The 17,847-nt window shown below is 41.2% G+C and overlaps 1 protein-coding gene across 7 annotated transcripts in view; it reads right to left on the bottom strand.

The window, feature by feature from the left end:
* The window catches only part of LOC115153307 (girdin), an 87,525-nt gene extending 84,400 nt beyond the window's left edge, over positions 1 to 3,125 (bottom strand). For 6 of the 7 annotated variants that reach the window (XM_029698611.1, XM_029698612.1, XM_029698615.1 and 3 more), the window contains exons 1-2: positions 2,340 to 3,125; positions 2,106 to 2,206 (exon numbers count right to left, since the gene is read on the bottom strand). In XM_029698611.1, the coding sequence (XP_029554471.1) occupies positions 2,106 to 2,206; positions 2,340 to 2,402 (164 nt within the window). In that variant the 5' untranslated portion in view covers positions 2,403 to 3,125. The remainder of the gene's footprint in view (positions 1 to 2,105; positions 2,207 to 2,339) is intronic. The other variant, XM_029698617.1, reaches the window with a different exon arrangement.
* Between the last annotated feature and the right edge of the window lie 14,722 nt (positions 3,126 to 17,847).

Raw genomic sequence — 17,847 nt, 5'->3', positions numbered from 1 at the left:
AGATAATCCAGCAGGGCTCCCTGGACAACTTAAGTCTCCCTGCCTCCCTGGAGAGATATTACAAAATAAACATACAGATGCTTAAATCATTTGTAGCCCCTATCTGTGTACAGCACATGATGAACCACACACATACAGTATTCAACATGAGAAGATTAAAAAGCCAAACTCACTATTTGTACAACAAGCACTGCAACTCGTTTCATGTTCATTTTATGCAGTACATGATACACCCTCTACTTCAAAGCATGCGAAGCTGAATGTCTTCACAGCTCTGTGCTAGAAGGATGATGCCTGTATGCCTAGTAGACATGTGTTTTTAAATGGATTGCTTGATCTATCAGACATCCATTTATCGTTCTAATGGCCGCTCATGGACAAGACTGAGCACCCCTTTACGAGGCTATATTGATCATAGGCAGGTCAATACCAGGTATGCCTACCATTACGCCCACAATAACAGCACTCTGCAGGAGTTTCAACACAGACATGGGCAGTGAGAGGGCGTATTGTTGGGCAAAGCCATCAGCTTTACAAACCGCTGGGCAGTTCATCCTTTTCATCACTTAACGCAGCTCTCCACTCTGCATTCCAACTCAGCATCACTGCAGACAACATTACGCTTGGTAGCCATGACCTGTTGAATAAACTGAAGCCATATGAGCTGTGACATGATTAACATTACATCTACTCTTTTGTACAACTTCACTAAATAAACTGGAAGCCTGTGTTTTGATATGGCCGAATCAAATAAACCAAGGGCAAACATGGGGGAATAATAATAACTTCATCCAGCACAAGGTAAATATTTACCAGTGAATATCTTAACCCAGCCAATGCAAGATGAACATGTAACCTTGATGAAACTGTGAGAGTGAGACAAAGACGTGCTTCACAACAGATTTTGACAATGTGCCTTCTGTGTGGGAGTCTTGCTGGGCAGACGAGTGCCAACAGCTGCCCAAAACTGACTACACACACACACAAAGAGCTAGGATGAAGTGACTGGCCAGCCCCAACACCCTGCCAGCCAGACAAGGACAGCTAAACTACAGTTCATTAAAACTGCTCTTGGGATGAGAATCAACAATTCAAAATATTAGGCTTTGACTGATTATATTGGCAATTGTAAACGAGGCCTACCGGTATGACTGGAGTAATGGATATGAATACAACACCAAATTTGTCAAAACAGACCTGAGTAGAGTTTGCAAAGTCATTGGCAACCTAGTAAGATTTGAGAGCTGATTACGGTGTTGCCAAGGCAGCATGAGCACAGCTAGTACCAGGAAACTGTGAGATAACTGATGCTCTGGGCCAGTAGAGCTTAGACCTGTTAATAGAACGTGTGAGAAGTAACAAGCTCATAGTGTGAGAAGAAAGTGCTCGGCCATAAAAAAAAATGAATTTATTTGATGTCTGCCTTCTGATTTTGAATCTAGAGTGATAATGCCCGATAATAAATAACTTGGTTAGGGGTCATTCTACTCATACAGGATAAATAGACCAAAACTGACATAGGCTACCTTATAATGCAAACCTAGCCCAGACAAAAGCATGGGTGGAAACCGCCTTCTTTTGTATAGCGCGTGTCAGTGGTCATGGCAGAGACTGACGGATTCCTCATTTCTACTCCTCCTCAGGGGGTAGGCTGGGTGAGTGAGGTAGAATAGCCGCCCTCTGTATTATTCTACCAGGCAAGAGGAGCAAGCGCCAAGGAGAGGGAGTCTTCCGTAGGCTGCAGATGACAATTCACATTCTGACATGTTTCAGTGACTGACTGCTCGAGTGGAAGATGACCTGCTGCAGACTCCGCCATCAATACAGAACTTGAGGTGAAACGGTCTGCTTCAAAATACCTACAACTCATTCTGATTAGACCACCTAATCTAGTTGCATCGATGGCTGACATATTTCACTAGCGAAATGTGTCTGTGGAATTCATTTAACATTTTTTTGTCCTGAATTTGTGTCACGAATCCACTGTAACCTACAGTGCAGGGCAAAACTTGATGATAGTGGCCAATGGATCAGAAGCATGCGTGGCCATTCATTCATGTGAAAGACCGAGAGCACCGATACATGACAGACAGGCTACTACTTACATCTCAAGCATGATCTCGTTTAAATAAATGCCATCCAACAATTCAATGTATTCCGATAGTTTGGTGCCATCGTTTCCTGATGAATGCCCAGCCGCCTTAACCTGAAAAATATGACAATACACACCAAACCTGTCAGCAAAACCAAATCACTTGTTAAACAGGGCATTTATTTTGGATACCCTGCTTAATTGCTATGCTCAAATTCCCATAGAATGGTTAATTAGGGTGCCTTACCCAGGCGACCAAAGGCGTGAGCAGAAATTGTTCCAACAATGGCGTAAAAACCTCACTTTCCATTTCTTTGTGTTGGACAGCGACAATTCCAGAAAATTTGAATTAAACTGTATTTTCTCCTTGTCGGGGAATTTTCTCCGCGTCGCCTTTCACCCCTCTGAACGCGTCCTTAATTTAGACGCCGCTCATGTGGTTGATTTAATTAAACAGACACAAATTTTGCCGATAAAGAAAACAAGTCAATGACGTCGGGTTTTGCTGAAAATAAAATTAATCCACAATTAACGTATCTGCTACCCTAGATAAACATGTCTTAACGTTACCCCCCTTGAGAAGGACTTACATTTTTTTGAAAAACCTTGAATATCATCTAGCCTGTGCCCGTCAAGGCAGCTTACCTACCTACAGCTAAATGTCTTTAACTAAGACATTAGACCTGTACAGGTAGGCTAATAATAAAGAACATGCTCCATGAAAATCTAACGTTCATCTGATAAAACACAGAGCTAGTAGTAAGCCTAAAGACAGTAACTGGTTTCCTCCAATGGACGTCGAGTTACAATATTCTTTAAAAAAAAATATTCCTTTCCCCATCACGTTCTTATAAGTTTTGAAGGTCGCATATTTTTTTCCCCCATAAAACCAACGACTGTTGCAACAGAAATAGGCAGAGATGGTTTTTTTCTGTCATGTATTCCCTTCTTCCAGCCAAGTGACTAACGGCTGAACAGCCTACTACTGAAATGAGTTTACTGATGGCGCTAGACTAAGTACCGCCTCCACGGGCTCGACTCCGTTTTGTTTTCATTCCAGCGTACTCATCCACCCGTAGAGGACGTGTCTTCTTCCGCCAAAATCAACTGCGCTCAAGAAAATAGGGCTGCAGCACGTTGTCATTAACAGTTCCACTTCCACATGAAATGGATTATGTTGTATGTAGACTATAGACTACATTAGCAGGACATAATGATTCACATTTGATGTGTCTTCTTTGTCAATGAATATTGTCAAAGTGTGTGTGTGTGTGTGTGTGTGTGTGTGTGTGTGTGTGTGTGTTTGTGTGTGTGTGTGTGTGTGTGTGTGTGTGTGTGTGTGTGTGTGTGTGTGTGTGTGTGTGTAGCCTGCTGGCTGGCTGCCAATGTAGGTTATGAGTAGTATTCATATAAATGATCTCAAACAACATGACTAGAAAAATCATTAGTGTCACCACCTAGAGATCGATAAGTATGTCCAGACAAATCTTTGTATTAAGGATTGAAAGAAATCCTCATCTGCCCATCTATAGATATATCCTGAAGTAATTGATCAAAAAAACAGTTTTCTTCAATTTGTGTGGTACTTGCATGCCAGTGCACATATCATTTATCCTCAAACACACACAACCCTTTGGTTATCCTATTTGGAATGCACTGCTTTGTAGGTCACGGAAATTCATATTGGATTTTTAAACTGTTATCTACCTGTAATTACAAACAAAGTGTCACAGGAAGGCCAAGTAGATAATCAAGGACCTCAGCCACCCGAGCCACAGCCTGTTCACCCCGTTACCATCTAGAAGGCAGAGAAAGTACAAGTGCATCAAAGCTGGGCATGAGAGCTTCTATCTCCAAGCCATCAGACTGTTAAACAGTCATCACTAGCCGGCCTCTGCCCAGTACACTGCCCTGAATCTTAGACACTGTCACTAGCTTACCGGTACTCTACCCTGCGCCTTTGAGACTGGTCACTTTAATAATGTTTACATACTGTTTTACCCACTTAATATGTATATACTGTATTCTACTGTAGTCATAACTCATCCTATATAACTACTGCTGTACACACCTTTTATATTCACATACGGTCTATACTGTCTATACACACCATTCACATACATATTATTTATATTCCGTACTCTGGTCCAGAAGCTAGTTCCCTGCAATTCTATCCATTTTGCCATGGGGTTTTGTTCTACGTATTTTAGTACTGTGTTCTCGGCATAGTTCATTGCAATATTTCTACTACCATACATTGGGTTTTAGTTACACTGTTTATACACACCATATATTTATTTATATACTAGATTCTTGACATAACCCACTCTAATATATCTACTGCTGTACAAATCACTCTTAGCAACGTGGGGTAACTGGCCCCCCCACTAAAAACAATGTCCAATGGCTGACACAAAAAAAGTTTGGTAAAAAAATTGTTATGTGGATGATGGTCATGCTTAGGCAAACAAACAATTACGTTTTCACTTTTTTAGTTATTTCATGAAATGTTGTTTTTAAATAAATCAAATATTGGAACAAAATGGCATTGCACATCTCACTATTAATATCCTCACTATGATCAGTGGTGTAAAGTACTTAAAGTTAAAATACTTTAAAGTACTACTTAAGTAGTTTTTGCGGGTAAGTAATTTATTATTTATATATTTTGTACAACTTTTACTTTTACTACACTACATTCCTAAACAAAATAATATACAGTACTTTCTACTCCATACATTTTCTCTGACACCCAAAAGTACTCGTTACATTTCTAATGCTTAGCAGGACAGGAAAATGGTCCAAATCACACACTTATCAAGAGAACATCCCTGGTCATCCCTACTAACTCTGATCTGGTGGACTCACTAAATACACATAGTTCATTTGTAAATTATGTTTGAGTGTGCCCCTGGCTATCTGTAAATAAAATAAAAACAAGATAATTGTGTTGTCTGGTTTGCTTAATATAAGGAACGTGAAATTATTTATACTTTTAATGCTTAAGTATATTTTAGCAATTACATTTACTTCTGATACAAGCATATTTAAAACCAAATACCTTTAGACTATAACTCAAGTAGTATTTTACTGGGTGATTTCACTTGAGTCATTTTCTCTTAAGGTATCTTGAGAAAAAAGAAAGTATCTTGATTTTTACTCAAGTATGACAATTGGGTACTTTTTCCATCACTGACTATGATTATGTTTTCATGTAAGGTACCTCTTTTCATGTTCCTGACAAATCATGTCCAAGTCATCATAAAGTATCTAAAATGCAAATGTGGGTACTATTGATTTGCATTGGATTGCCGGGTGGGAGAGAGTTGCCCCATTGGAGAGAAGGTGAGTAGTGGCAGACAGGGAAAGTGTTTTGTAAACAACAGGTGTAGATTAACAACGTAATGCATATTTACGTGCCCATCCCAACAGTGCAGAGAGAAAAAAATAGAATTATTGAAAAATAAACAGGATAGATAATAAACAGCAAGCAGCAGAATATGGGATGAGTCACAAGAGTTAGTGCAAAAAGGGCCAATACAGATAAATAGTTAACCAATAACTACCTGGACTAACTATTTAGGAGTCTTATGGCTTGGAGATAAAAGCTGTTTATGGTCATGTTGGTTCCAGACTTGATGCATCAGTACCGCTTGGATCCAGTTGCTGGGGGGAGGTGTTTAGTCCCAGGGTCCTTAGCTTAGTGATGAGCTTTGTGGGCACTATGGAGTTGAACTCTGAGCTGTAGTCAATGAACACTATTCTCACGTAGGTGTTTTTTTTTGGTTGGAAGGGCTGTATGGAGTGCAATTGAGATTGCGACATCTGTGGATCTGTTGGGGCGGTATGTGAATTGGAGTGGGTCTAGGGTTTACGGGATGTTGGTGTTGGCCTTTCAATGCACTTCATGGCTACAGACGTGCGTGCTACGGGGTGGTAGTCACCTTGGCTTCTTGGACACAGGGACTATGGTGGTCTGCTTGAAACATGTAGGTATTACAGACTCGGTCAGGGAGAGGTTGAAAATGTCAGTGAAGACATCTGACCACTTCCGTATTGAGTGAGTCACTGGTACTTCATGCTTTAGTTTTTGCTTGTAAGCAGGAATCAGGAGGATAGAATTATGGTCAGATTTGTGAAATGGAGGATGAGGGAGAACTTTGTACGTGTCTCTGTGTGCGGAGTAAAGTTTGTCTAGAGTTTTTTTCCCTCTGGTTGCACATGTGACATGCTGGTAAAAATGAGGTAAAATGGACGTTGAGGTAAAAGTTTGCCAGCATTAAAGTCTCCGGCCACTAGGAGCACCGCTTCTACAATTTAAAGATGTTACTGATTTGAAGTTTATTTAAAGAAATCAGTCAATTGAAATAAATTAATTAGGCCCTAATCTATGGATTTCACCTGACTGGGTATACAAATATACATCTGTTGGTCACAGATACAGCACCTTCAAAATAAAGGTAGGGGCGGGATCAGAAAACCAGTCATTATCTGATGTGATCACCATTTGCCTCATGCAGCGTGGCACATCTCCTGTTGATTGTGGTCTGCGGAATGTTGTCCCACTCCTCTTCAATGGCTGTGCGAAGTTGCTGGATATTGGTGAGAACTGGAACACGCTGTCGTACACGTCAATCCAGAGCATTCCCAAACATGCTCAATGGGTGACATGTCTGGTGAGTATGCTGGCCATGGAAGAACTCTGACATTTTCAGCTTCCAGGAATTGTGTACAGATCCTTGCAACATGGGGCCGTGCATTATCATGTTGAAACATGAGGTGATGGCGGCAGATGAATGGCACGACAGTGGGCCTCAGGGTCTAGTCACGGTATCTCTGTGGATTCAAATTGCTATCGATAAAATGCAATTTATTTCAATTGACTGATTTCTTTATATGACCTGTAACTCAGTAAAATCTTTGACATTTTTGCATGTTGCGTTTATATTTTTGTTCAGAATAGTAAAATAAGAATTTCTGCTAAACTGTGTACGTGATCAATAAACTTTGATTTGATGAGCTGTCAGCAGTTAGGAAGTATATTTCAGTGGAGGCTGCTGAGGGGCGGATGGCTCATAATAATGGCTGGAACAGAGTAAAAGGAATGGGATCAAATAGATGGAAACCATGTGTTTGATATATTTGATACCAGCCCACTATTCCGCTCCAGCTATTACCACAAGCCCGTTCTCCCCAATTAAAGAGCCACCAACCTCCTGTGGCATATTTTGAGACCAGCCCAGTCATTCATCCCACGAGATAAGCCTCACAATCAACCTAACTGATTATTTGGTCTGTCAGAATGAATGGGGAAAGGGAAATGCCACCAAAAAGGCAATTTAAAAACAATTATTAACTTGTTAATGGTTACGTCTGAGGTCTTAGCTAAAATCTAAGTATGGAAGCATATCACTTTCCCTGAAATAATTACTAGGGGCATGTGTGAAAATCATTTTACACAGGGACACTAGAAGTCAATCTTAAATTAATCATTGTTTATTGCCAGTGCACTGGAGAAGTTCCAACTCAATGCACCATCGTGAACATCTGTTAGGAGCTCTGCCGGGGCAGTCCCAGCAGTTGTCTTATATACGGCTGTACACAGACAAGTTATATTTGCATGGTTTAGCATCATTCATTCATCATTACCATTTTGTTTCATTCATGTGACCGACCAATACTGGTTCATGACATTTGACAGACCAATACCTCACGATGCTTCTTCTCTCTAAGCTGAGACCTTGAAACTGAGATATCTTTCGTTCTCAAAACAAAGGTCTGGGCGTACTGCCAAATTGCAGCTACTGATAGTGAGGATTCGTTCAGTCAGTCACTTACATGAACACAGAAACGGTTATTAGAAAAGCACATGAATAGAACACAGATATTTGGTATTAGAAAAGCACAAACATTAAACATTTCCAGCACAGGTCATTCTCCACTCTGCTGAGATAAGGAAGGAGAGCTTCTGAGTTAATTTGATGTGACTTTCTGTGACTTTCTGGGAACACTATCTCCCATGGATGTAGGCTTTTGTTTATGTTCAAAAAGAGGATGTTAGGTAGACATTCCATGTGTTCTCTGGTTTGGGCGGGACTTTGGACTACCATTTTTGTAGGAGGGGATTCAGATTCAAATACACAGCAGGCCAACCCACAGGCCAGGCTGAGCACATAGATTCTGAAACACTTATAGGTAATTAATACTCATCAATTCATCATGACTCATGTAATGCACACCTAGCACAATCTGAATACAATTATATTTAATATGGACATTTTTGTCTTTTCAATGGGGAGAACAGTGTGTGTTTAGCATAAACCTTGGTTTTGAAAATGCGATTGGTCATATGTCTTTTATTCATAAATTATTAATCATGTTTATGTGGTGCGTAACAAGAGCATACTAATTCATTATTGGGTCATAGAGTAACAGCAGCATTCCTTACGCAGCTTGAACACAACAGGGAAAACAACTCTACAAATTCTTTCAACTTGGCTGGCTTCTTAAAAACGCAGACCGCCCCTTTGGCTAAGGAAACTCAAGCTCTCCAAATCCAGTGTACTCAAACAGAGCTGCAACAGAGGTGCATGGAAGAAAAATCACATTCAAAATCATGTTAATTTAACCTAAAGCAAAGATTCCACTGACCAAGCAATGCCGCAATACCAAAACGCCAGTCTCTCTCTCTCTCTCTCTCTCTCTCTCTCTCTCTCTCTCTCTCTCTCTTTCTCTCTCTCCCTCTCTCTCTCTCTCCCTCTCTCTCTCTCGTCACAGCGTACTCTCTGTTTAGGGCCAGATAGCGTTCCAATATGCTCAGTTTTTTGGGTTGATTCTTTCCAGTGTGTCAAATAATTATATTTTTGTTTTCTCGCTGCTCTAGGTGGGTTGTCCGTTGCTCAATTTCTGCTGTGTGAGGTGCTGGGGTTGTGGGAAATGTCTTTCAGGGTTCTTCAAAAAGTGGAACGACTTACTTGGAGTTTGGGAGTCGTCACCAAGAGAGAGCTTCTCCTGCTGTGCCATGTCTTTGATTCTGTAAAAGTCCTGTTGGAAGTCTTTGAAGCTTCCCTACACCACCGCTGTTCCAACCTTGTACAAATTGACATAATCTGTCTCAGTCTCAGGGTCCTCGTCTGATTTTCCACCCACACTGGGCAAATACCCTCTCTCTTGACAGAGGGGTAGTGTGCTCTCATAGCAGTGTGCCATGCCAGGGGATTGTATGTGTGGAAAATTAAGTTGCTTATGTTCCCAGTCTTGTAGCAGTCTGCAGATAGTGTCTCTGGAGTCATTTTTAATTTGAGGGGAACTGTACTATGATAGTCTCTGCAAAGGGGTGTAAAGAAGCCACGGGGCACCGAGGCCTCTGCATTTGGGTGGGGGAAGTTGTGATTTTATGTTGCCAAGGGCTTTCACACCTCTCACTTCACTGCAAATTGACGTTGCAGCTGAGCCTGTTCTATTCTAGCAAGCTTGGTAGCTCTGTAACCCTAATTTACCATTCAGAAGCACATTTAAGGTCCTGGAGTGGCCTAGCCAGTCTCCAGACCTTAATCCCATAGAAAATCTGTGGAGGGAGCTGAAGGTTCGAGTTGCCATACGTCAGCCTCGAAACCTTAATGACTTGGAGAAGATCTGCAAAGAGGAGTGGGGACAAAATCTCTCCTGAGATGTGTGCAAACCTGGTTGCCAACTACAAGAAACGTCTGACCTCTGTGATTGCCAACAAGGGTTTTGCCACCAAGTACTAAGTCCTGTTTTGCAGAGGGGTCAAATACGTATTACCCTCATTAAAATGCAAATCAATTTATAACATTTTTGACATGCGTTTTTCTGGATTTTTATGTTGTTATTCTGTCTCTCACTGTTCAAATAAACCTACCATTAAAATTATAGACTGATCATTTCTTTGTCAGTGGGCAAACATACAAAATCAGCAGGGGATCAAATACTTTTTTCCCTCACTGTATGTCACGCCCTGACCTTAGAGATACTTATTATTCTCTATGTTTGGTTAGGTCAGGGTGTGACTCGGGTGGGAAAGTCTATGTTTTCTATTTCTTTGTGTTTGGCCGAGTGTGGTTCCCAATCAGAGGCAGCTGTCGGTCGTTGTCTCTGATTGGGGATCATATATAAGTTGTCATTTTCCTTTTGGGTTTTTGTGGGATCTTGTTTTCTGTTTCGTGTCTGTGCCTGACAGAACTGTGCGCTTTTGTTTTCGCCTTTTGGTATTTTGTTTTAGTGTTTTGTGAATAAAAGAATCATGAACACTTTCCACGCTGTGCTTTGGTCTACTCTTCCTACCACCAACGAGAGCCGTCACAATCTAACTCTCATGAGCTCATGACCCTTTCCTCGCTCGTGCTTGGTTCCTGTTACTTATTACATGTAATCATTTGAATGTAATCTGATTACAAAAAACTAAAATCAGTTACGTTACCAGCAAAAATACTTTTGGAAAACTCAATTACTTCTTGGATTACTTTTAAATTCAGAAAGGATAATTGTAAAGAAAAATACGTTATGACACCTTTGTTTTCTCAATGCCATTCAATTTACCATTGACAAAAGGCGCAAGTTTAAGTTTGTTCCACCTTAAGTGAGTCTGACCACAAATCAGAGACCAATATGATGACACACCAAATGCGTTTGATGGACCCTTTTTGTCTTCTTTTTATGCCTTTTAATGTGAAAGTAATCCAAACATAACTGAAAGTAATCAGATTACATTACTGAGTTTCGGTAATCCAAAAGTTGAGTTAATGATTACAGGTTTGGACAGGTACAGTACCTTCGGAAAGTATTCAGACCCATTGACTTTTTACACATTTTGTTACGTTACAGCCTTATTCTAAAATTGATTAAATAAATAAAAAATCCTCAGCAATCTACACACAATACCCCATAATGACAAAGCAAAAACAGGTTTTTAGAAATGTTTGCTAATTTATTAATAATAAAAAGATACCTTATTTACCTAAGTATTCAGACCCTTTGCTATTAGACTTGAAATTCAGCTCAGGTGCATCCTGCTTCCATTGATCATCCTTGAGATGTTTCTATAACTTGATTGGAGATAACCTGTGGTAAATTCAATTGATTGGACATAATTTGGAAAGGCACACACCTGTCTATATAAGGTCCCACAATTGACAATGCATGTCAGAGCAAAAACCAAGCCATGAGGTTGAAGGAATTGTCCGTAGAGCTCCGAGACAGGATTTTGTCGAGGCACAGATCTGGGGAAGGGTACCAAAACATGTCTGCAGCATTGAAGGTCCTCAAGAACACAGTGGCCTCCATCATTCTTAAATGGAGAAGGGGGTTCCAAACAAGACCAAACTGAGCAATCAGGGGAGAAGGGCCTTGGTCAGGGAGGTGACCAAGAACCCGATGGTCACTCTGAGAGAGCTGTAGAGTTCCTCTGTGGAGATGGGAGAACTTAGCCAGAAGGATAACCATCTCTGCAGTACTCCATCCATCAGATCTTTATGGTAGAGTGGCCAGACGGAAGCCATTCCTCAGTAAAAGGCACATGACAGCTCGCTTGGAGTTTGCCAAAATGATTCTCAGACCATGAGAAACAAGATTATCTGGTTTGATGAAACTAAGATGGAACTCTTTGGCCTGAATGCCAAGCATCACGTCTGGAGGAAACCTAACACCATCCCTACGGTCAAGCATGGTGGTGGCAGCATCATGCTGTGGGGATGGTTTTCAGCGGCAGGGACTGGTAGACTAGTCAGGATTGAGGCAAAGTACAGAGAGATCCTTGATGACAACCTGCTCCAGAGAGCTCAGGACCTCAGACTGGGGTGGTCCACCTTCCAATAGGACAACCACACTAAGCACACAGCCAAGACAACGCAGGAGAGGCTTCGGGACAAGTCTCTGAATGTCCTTGAGTGGCCCAGCCAGAGACCGGACTTGAACTCAATCGAACATCTCTGGGGAGACCTGAAATTAGCTATGCAGCAACGCTCCCCATCCAACCTGACAGAGCTTGAGAGGATCTGCAGAGAAGAATGGGACAAACTCCCCAAATACAGGTGTGCCAAGCTTGTAGCGTCATACCCAAGAAGACTTAAGGCTGTAATCGCTGCCAAAGGTGCTTCAACAAAGTACTGAGTAAAGGGTCTGAATACTTAAGTAAATGTGATATTTCAGTTTAATTTTTAATAAATTAGCAAAAATGTCTAAACCTGTTTCTCATTGTGTGTAGATTGATGAGGGGAAGAAAACAATTTTATCAATTTTAGAATAAGGCTGTAACCTTGCAAAATATGGAAAAAGTTAAGGGGTATGAATACTTTCCAAAGGCACTGTAACTAGTATCTGTAACTGCTTATCTATGCCTCATACATTTTGGAATCTTTATCCAAGGTGTGAACGTGTACTAAAATACATCACTATAAACCTTACACTTTGCTGGTCTTGTCAAATGATTGATGTATGCTTTTGGGATGACTGACCTATTTGGAGCAGCAGCTCCCTAACTCACTTCTCTTCATCCTGTAGGGCTGATATGGGAAATCAAACCAAACAGATCAAATCCCCCTTCTGTTGATATAAAGCCCCTATGGCAAAGGTCAGCCCAACGTTTTATAAATACATTAAATGACTGATAGCGGCATTGTTTTGAAGCCATCGTGCCTCCATCTTGGCACTCCTCCACCATTGTAACAAATATTTTTGAAGCTATGGAAATGCATGTATTAATGTCTACATTTGTTCTTTTGCCATATTTATTATATTAGACACCTTAAATGCATTCTCCTAAATTATTATGTGAGCTAAACAAACATTTTCAATAAAAGAAATATACAAAAATTTGTAATTTTGTCCATGAAATATTAAATTTAAATACTGTATAATTCCATTAATTCCTATGGAAGATTGCTTCTACTGGAGAGTGCCAATATGGCTGACCGGTGGCTTCATAGCCTGTCATGGCCAATACATAGCATCTGCAATCCAGGGTTAATATACATAATTAGGTCAGCCTGATTACAACAAAAATACCAATACATTCCCTGCTGCTTTGTTTCTGACAAGACTACAGTATCAACACCTCATTGTCATAATTAATGTCATGTTAGAATTTCCTTAGAACTTTTAATGATACCTACAGCTCTGCTAGGCAACATATGCAATTACTACACACCTGACATGGACGATCAGGCTTCTCCACTTTAAGTCTTAGTAATCAAAATGACTGACTGTGTTCATGAGCTAATGTCCACTTTTGACAGGTGATAAATTAGCTAAGGCAAGAGCAAGGATAATGGCCACCACATGTTGTCTGGTAAACTGGTGATGAAATGATGTAGAAAATGAAATCTAATTCCATTATCACTCAGCAAAATTGATATTGTACCTTTTGCACCTCAAGCTATTGTAGACAGACTATTACTATTACTGCTGAGGGGAGGACGGCTCATAATAATGGGTGGAACGGCACGAATGGAATGGCATCCAACCATGTGTTTGATGTATTTGATACAATTCCACAGATTCCGCTCCAGCCATTACCACGAACCCATCCTTCCCAAGGTGCCACCAACCTCCTGTGCATCGTATTATGTTCTATCACTCATACTCTAGATATGTGTGCCGCATACTTTCTGTTGTAAACATATTTGCACTGTATTTTTACAGAATGGTCTTATGTGTAATCCCTATCTAAGACGCAGTGATGATTGCCTGCCAGACACCCTTAACCCAAATTGTCACTCCACTGTTGAAAATGTAATTGGATATGCCAAAAATGTATTACTGTGGTACTTATACAGCCTGTCGTCAGTGCCTAGTGCCACCATAGTATATAGACACTAGCAATGGGTTCACTCTCTTTAACCACCGGAGTCCTGGAGTGACCTGCCCCCAAGGATCTTTGGGGGAGTAGCCTAGGCTACAGCAGCGCATTCTACACCAGTGGTTCCCAACTCCATACCCCAACAGCACACATTATTGTTGTAGCTCCAGACAAACATTCCAGATTCAACTCATTGAGGGCCTGATGATTAGTTAACAAGTTGAATCAGGTGTGCTTGTCTGGGACTACAATACAAATTGAGTACTGTTGGGAGTACTATAGGACCGGAGTTGGGAACCACTGTTCTACACTACACGAATGCTTTCTCAATCTTTCAGCGTGCCTTTCACAGCACAACTACAATTTCATTTCAGATACGAGGTCAGACACCTTCCAGTCCATATAGACCAGGGGTACTCAACTCTTACCCTACGAGGTCCAGAGCCTGCTGGTTTTCTGTTCTACCTGATAATTAATTGCACCCACCTAGTGTACCAGGTGTAAACCAGTCCCTGATTAGGAGAGAACAATAAAAAAATATCACAGCACACACATGGTTAGAATTCCATTTCCAAGACCGTCTTTTGTAAGAAACCATGAAACAATAATAATCTAAGTGCAATCTGATGGCAACATTAAGTGAATGGTCCATAAGACACTGATGGTCCTTGCCTCTGGATATCGTCAGGACAGGAGCTCTCAATCTGTCCATATCTATGGCAACCGGATAAACCTAATAGGATCTCTGGCAAAAAAACTGCTGACACTAATCTGTTGTCATAACAACCACAGCCTCCCACCCCTTCCTCAGCATGGCTGCTCACACTAATCTCCTTTCATTACACCAAGATGCCTTCCTGGGGTACAGCAAGGGGATCTCTTTGACACATGAGGCATGGCGTGTAATTGTGAAATTTGAACCAAAAAAAACACCACACCAAAATGTCCAGTAGCAAGCAGTAATGGCCTACTGAATTAGCCCCCCAAAGAAGTGAATCTTTCTGAGAAGGTATAACAGTGAAAGAGAGCGCTTCAGGTCCAAATTGTTATTATCTGAGTGTAAGGATGGTGAACTGTAGTGTTTACAGACAAAGATTATTCAATTCAAAGTTACAAACATGATTTGGTATGAAGCATGCATCACTTCAAACATGATGCTGTGACTAGCGCGCCAGTTAGGCCTATTTGCAACAGAACATACATATCCAGTGTGCTTTTCCTCTTTATAGATGTTAGGTTAATTGTGCATGCTCTTGCCGTGCCGACGATTAGGTTGCTGGCGGGTCCAACACCCATCACCAACACCAATAACGACACTGTGGTCATTATTATAGAGGATATGGTGATTGGTTCATCCATTGAAGAAGTGAAATCCACTGACACAAAAATGCACAGTAAAAGAGAGGAGAGCAGTTTCTCCATTCAATGAACTCATCGGTCCTGGTTGACATTAAAGAGGCTGAGAATGCACCCGCACAGGAAGAGTCCATAGGCGCAGTCAGAGTGGTTGAGAGTGGGGATGAGTGAGAGCAAGGATTAATAGCGCTCACATTATAAGTCCTTGGTAGGGGACCCTCACCACCGTTCACCACTCTGAAAGTAAATAAATAATCATTATCTGTTGAATATTGCAAAACAGTGGTTGTCTGATATCATTTTAAATCCAGTGAATTAAAATAGGTTTTCAAAGTGTAAGAAAACCGAAGGGTCACTCTACAGAACCATAGAACAAATAGGGTGTAGCCTAAATGCCTGGGTAGTACCAATAACTGACTCTAAAGCAGGTAAATTCGACTCCCACTATACAGTGTAAGGGACAACCAATATTTCATGATGAGGAAGCTGATAATGCTGTGTTGACCAAAAACAGCATATTCCTATCTAAAAAGTCTTTCAACATATCCTCACATTGTTCTTTAGGCTGGTACAGTACAGTAACAGCATGGCTGGCAAGCCTGACATTGTACAACCAAAAACGTCCGGTTCATGGGTCGGTCTTGAATTGCGGTGGCATTTGGGCATGGCATTTTGGAGAAAAGAAAATATGTATTTATTTAAATGTATTTGGGTACATCTTCCCATTCTAAATCAACTAATATGGCAGCCTAATGATTTTAACTATTTTTTACCATAAGGATAACATTGTGCCACCAGTAGGTATAGTAACACCACCGATGGTAACATCAATGAGACATTTTTGATTTTTGAAGATTTTCTTAAATGGAGGCCACAGATGCTCAACTCTAAGGCCATTATCATAAATAATTAAATATAGTGATATGATTAATAACTCTGCTCACAATGTCATTTCCCTACATTTAAATTGAGTAACACCAAGTGACACTTTGTATTTCCTGAGTGGCTCCCGATTGGCCCAGCGTTGTTAGGGTTTGGCTGGGGAAGGCCGTCATTGTAAATAAGAATTTGTTCTTAACTGGCTTGCGTGCCTAGTTAAATAAAATACATAAGAAATTAGACACACCAAATTATCAATGGAATCCTCAAATTCATGACACACTAAAAGGGTGTGATTAACTAATAATCGTCTTTAATATAGACCACTCCGGTGGTAACAGTTTGCCACTGGGGGAATGCTCAAATTCCTTGTTTATCTTTGTCATGAGTGATTTTCAAGGCGGTAACACCAATGACATAAAACTGAGGGACAGACATAATACTAGGAAAACATTTGACATTTGAATAGCCTTTTTTGTTTTTATTGATCTATAAAAGATATTAAATACATTTCACTTTCTAGCATTCAAATAATAGATAGATATCTCTAAATCCCCAAAACATGTCTCGACAATTCTACACTCTATCACTACTGGAACAAGACAATTTGCTTACCCTAAGTACTTTAAGCAATGCATAAACAACATTTGCAGTATAAAGGTCTTGCAATATGTTTTATCATTGATCAACAGTTTAATATAAACAAAGACATGTATGATTGCATAGCAAGGGAGGTCCCTGCAATTCAAGAACAACCTCGTCATACTGCATTATACCTGTGTGCTTCCCAATAATATCTAATTTCTCTTGAAGTGCGTACTGCCCCAACAGTTTGTGTACCGCCCCAACAGATCCACAGATGATGCAATCTCTATTGCACTCAACACTGCCCTTTCCCACCTGGACAAAAGGAACACCTATATGAGAATGCTATTCATTGACTACAGCTCAGCGTTCACCACCATAGTGCCCTTATTAAAGCTAAGCTAAGGACCCTGGGACTAAACACCTCCCTCTGCAACTGGATCCTGGACTTCCTGACGGGCCGACCCCAGGTGGTAAGGGTAGGTAACAACACATCCGCCATGCTGATCCTCAACACGGGGACCCCTCACGGGTGTGTGCTCAGTCCCCTCCTTTACGCCCTGTTCACTCATGACTGCATGACCAGGCACGACTCTAACACCATCATCAAGTTTTCCGATGACACAACAGTGGTAGGCCTGATCACCAACAACGATGAGACAACCTATAGGGAGGAGGTCAGAGACCTGGCCATGTGGTACCAGGACAACAACCTCTCCTTCAAAGTGATCAAGACAAAGGAGATGATTGTGGACTACAGGAAAAGGAGGACCGTGCACACCCCTATTCTCATCGACAGGGTTGTAGTGGAGCAGGTTGAGAGCTTCAAGTTCCTTGGTGTCCACATCACCAACAAACTATCATGGTCCAAAGACACTAAGACAGTTGTGAAGAGGGCACGGCAAAGTCTATTTCCCCTCAGAAGACAGAAAAGATTTGGCATGGGTCCTGAGATCCTCAAAAGGTTCCACAGCTACACCATCGAGAGCATCCTGACTGGTTGCCTCACTGCCTGGTATGGCAACTGCTCGGCCTCCGACCACAAGGCACTACAGAGGGTAGTGCGTTCGGCCCAGTACATCACTGGGGCCAGCTTCCTGCCATCCAGGACCTTTATACC

The sequence above is a fragment of the Salmo trutta genome, chromosome 18 (assembly GCF_901001165.1).
Source record: "Salmo trutta chromosome 18, fSalTru1.1, whole genome shotgun sequence".
Classification (NCBI taxonomy): domain Eukaryota; kingdom Metazoa; phylum Chordata; class Actinopteri; order Salmoniformes; family Salmonidae; genus Salmo; species Salmo trutta.
The sequence above is the reverse complement of the archived record's forward strand: the minus strand, read 5'-3'. Positions and strand labels throughout refer to the sequence as shown.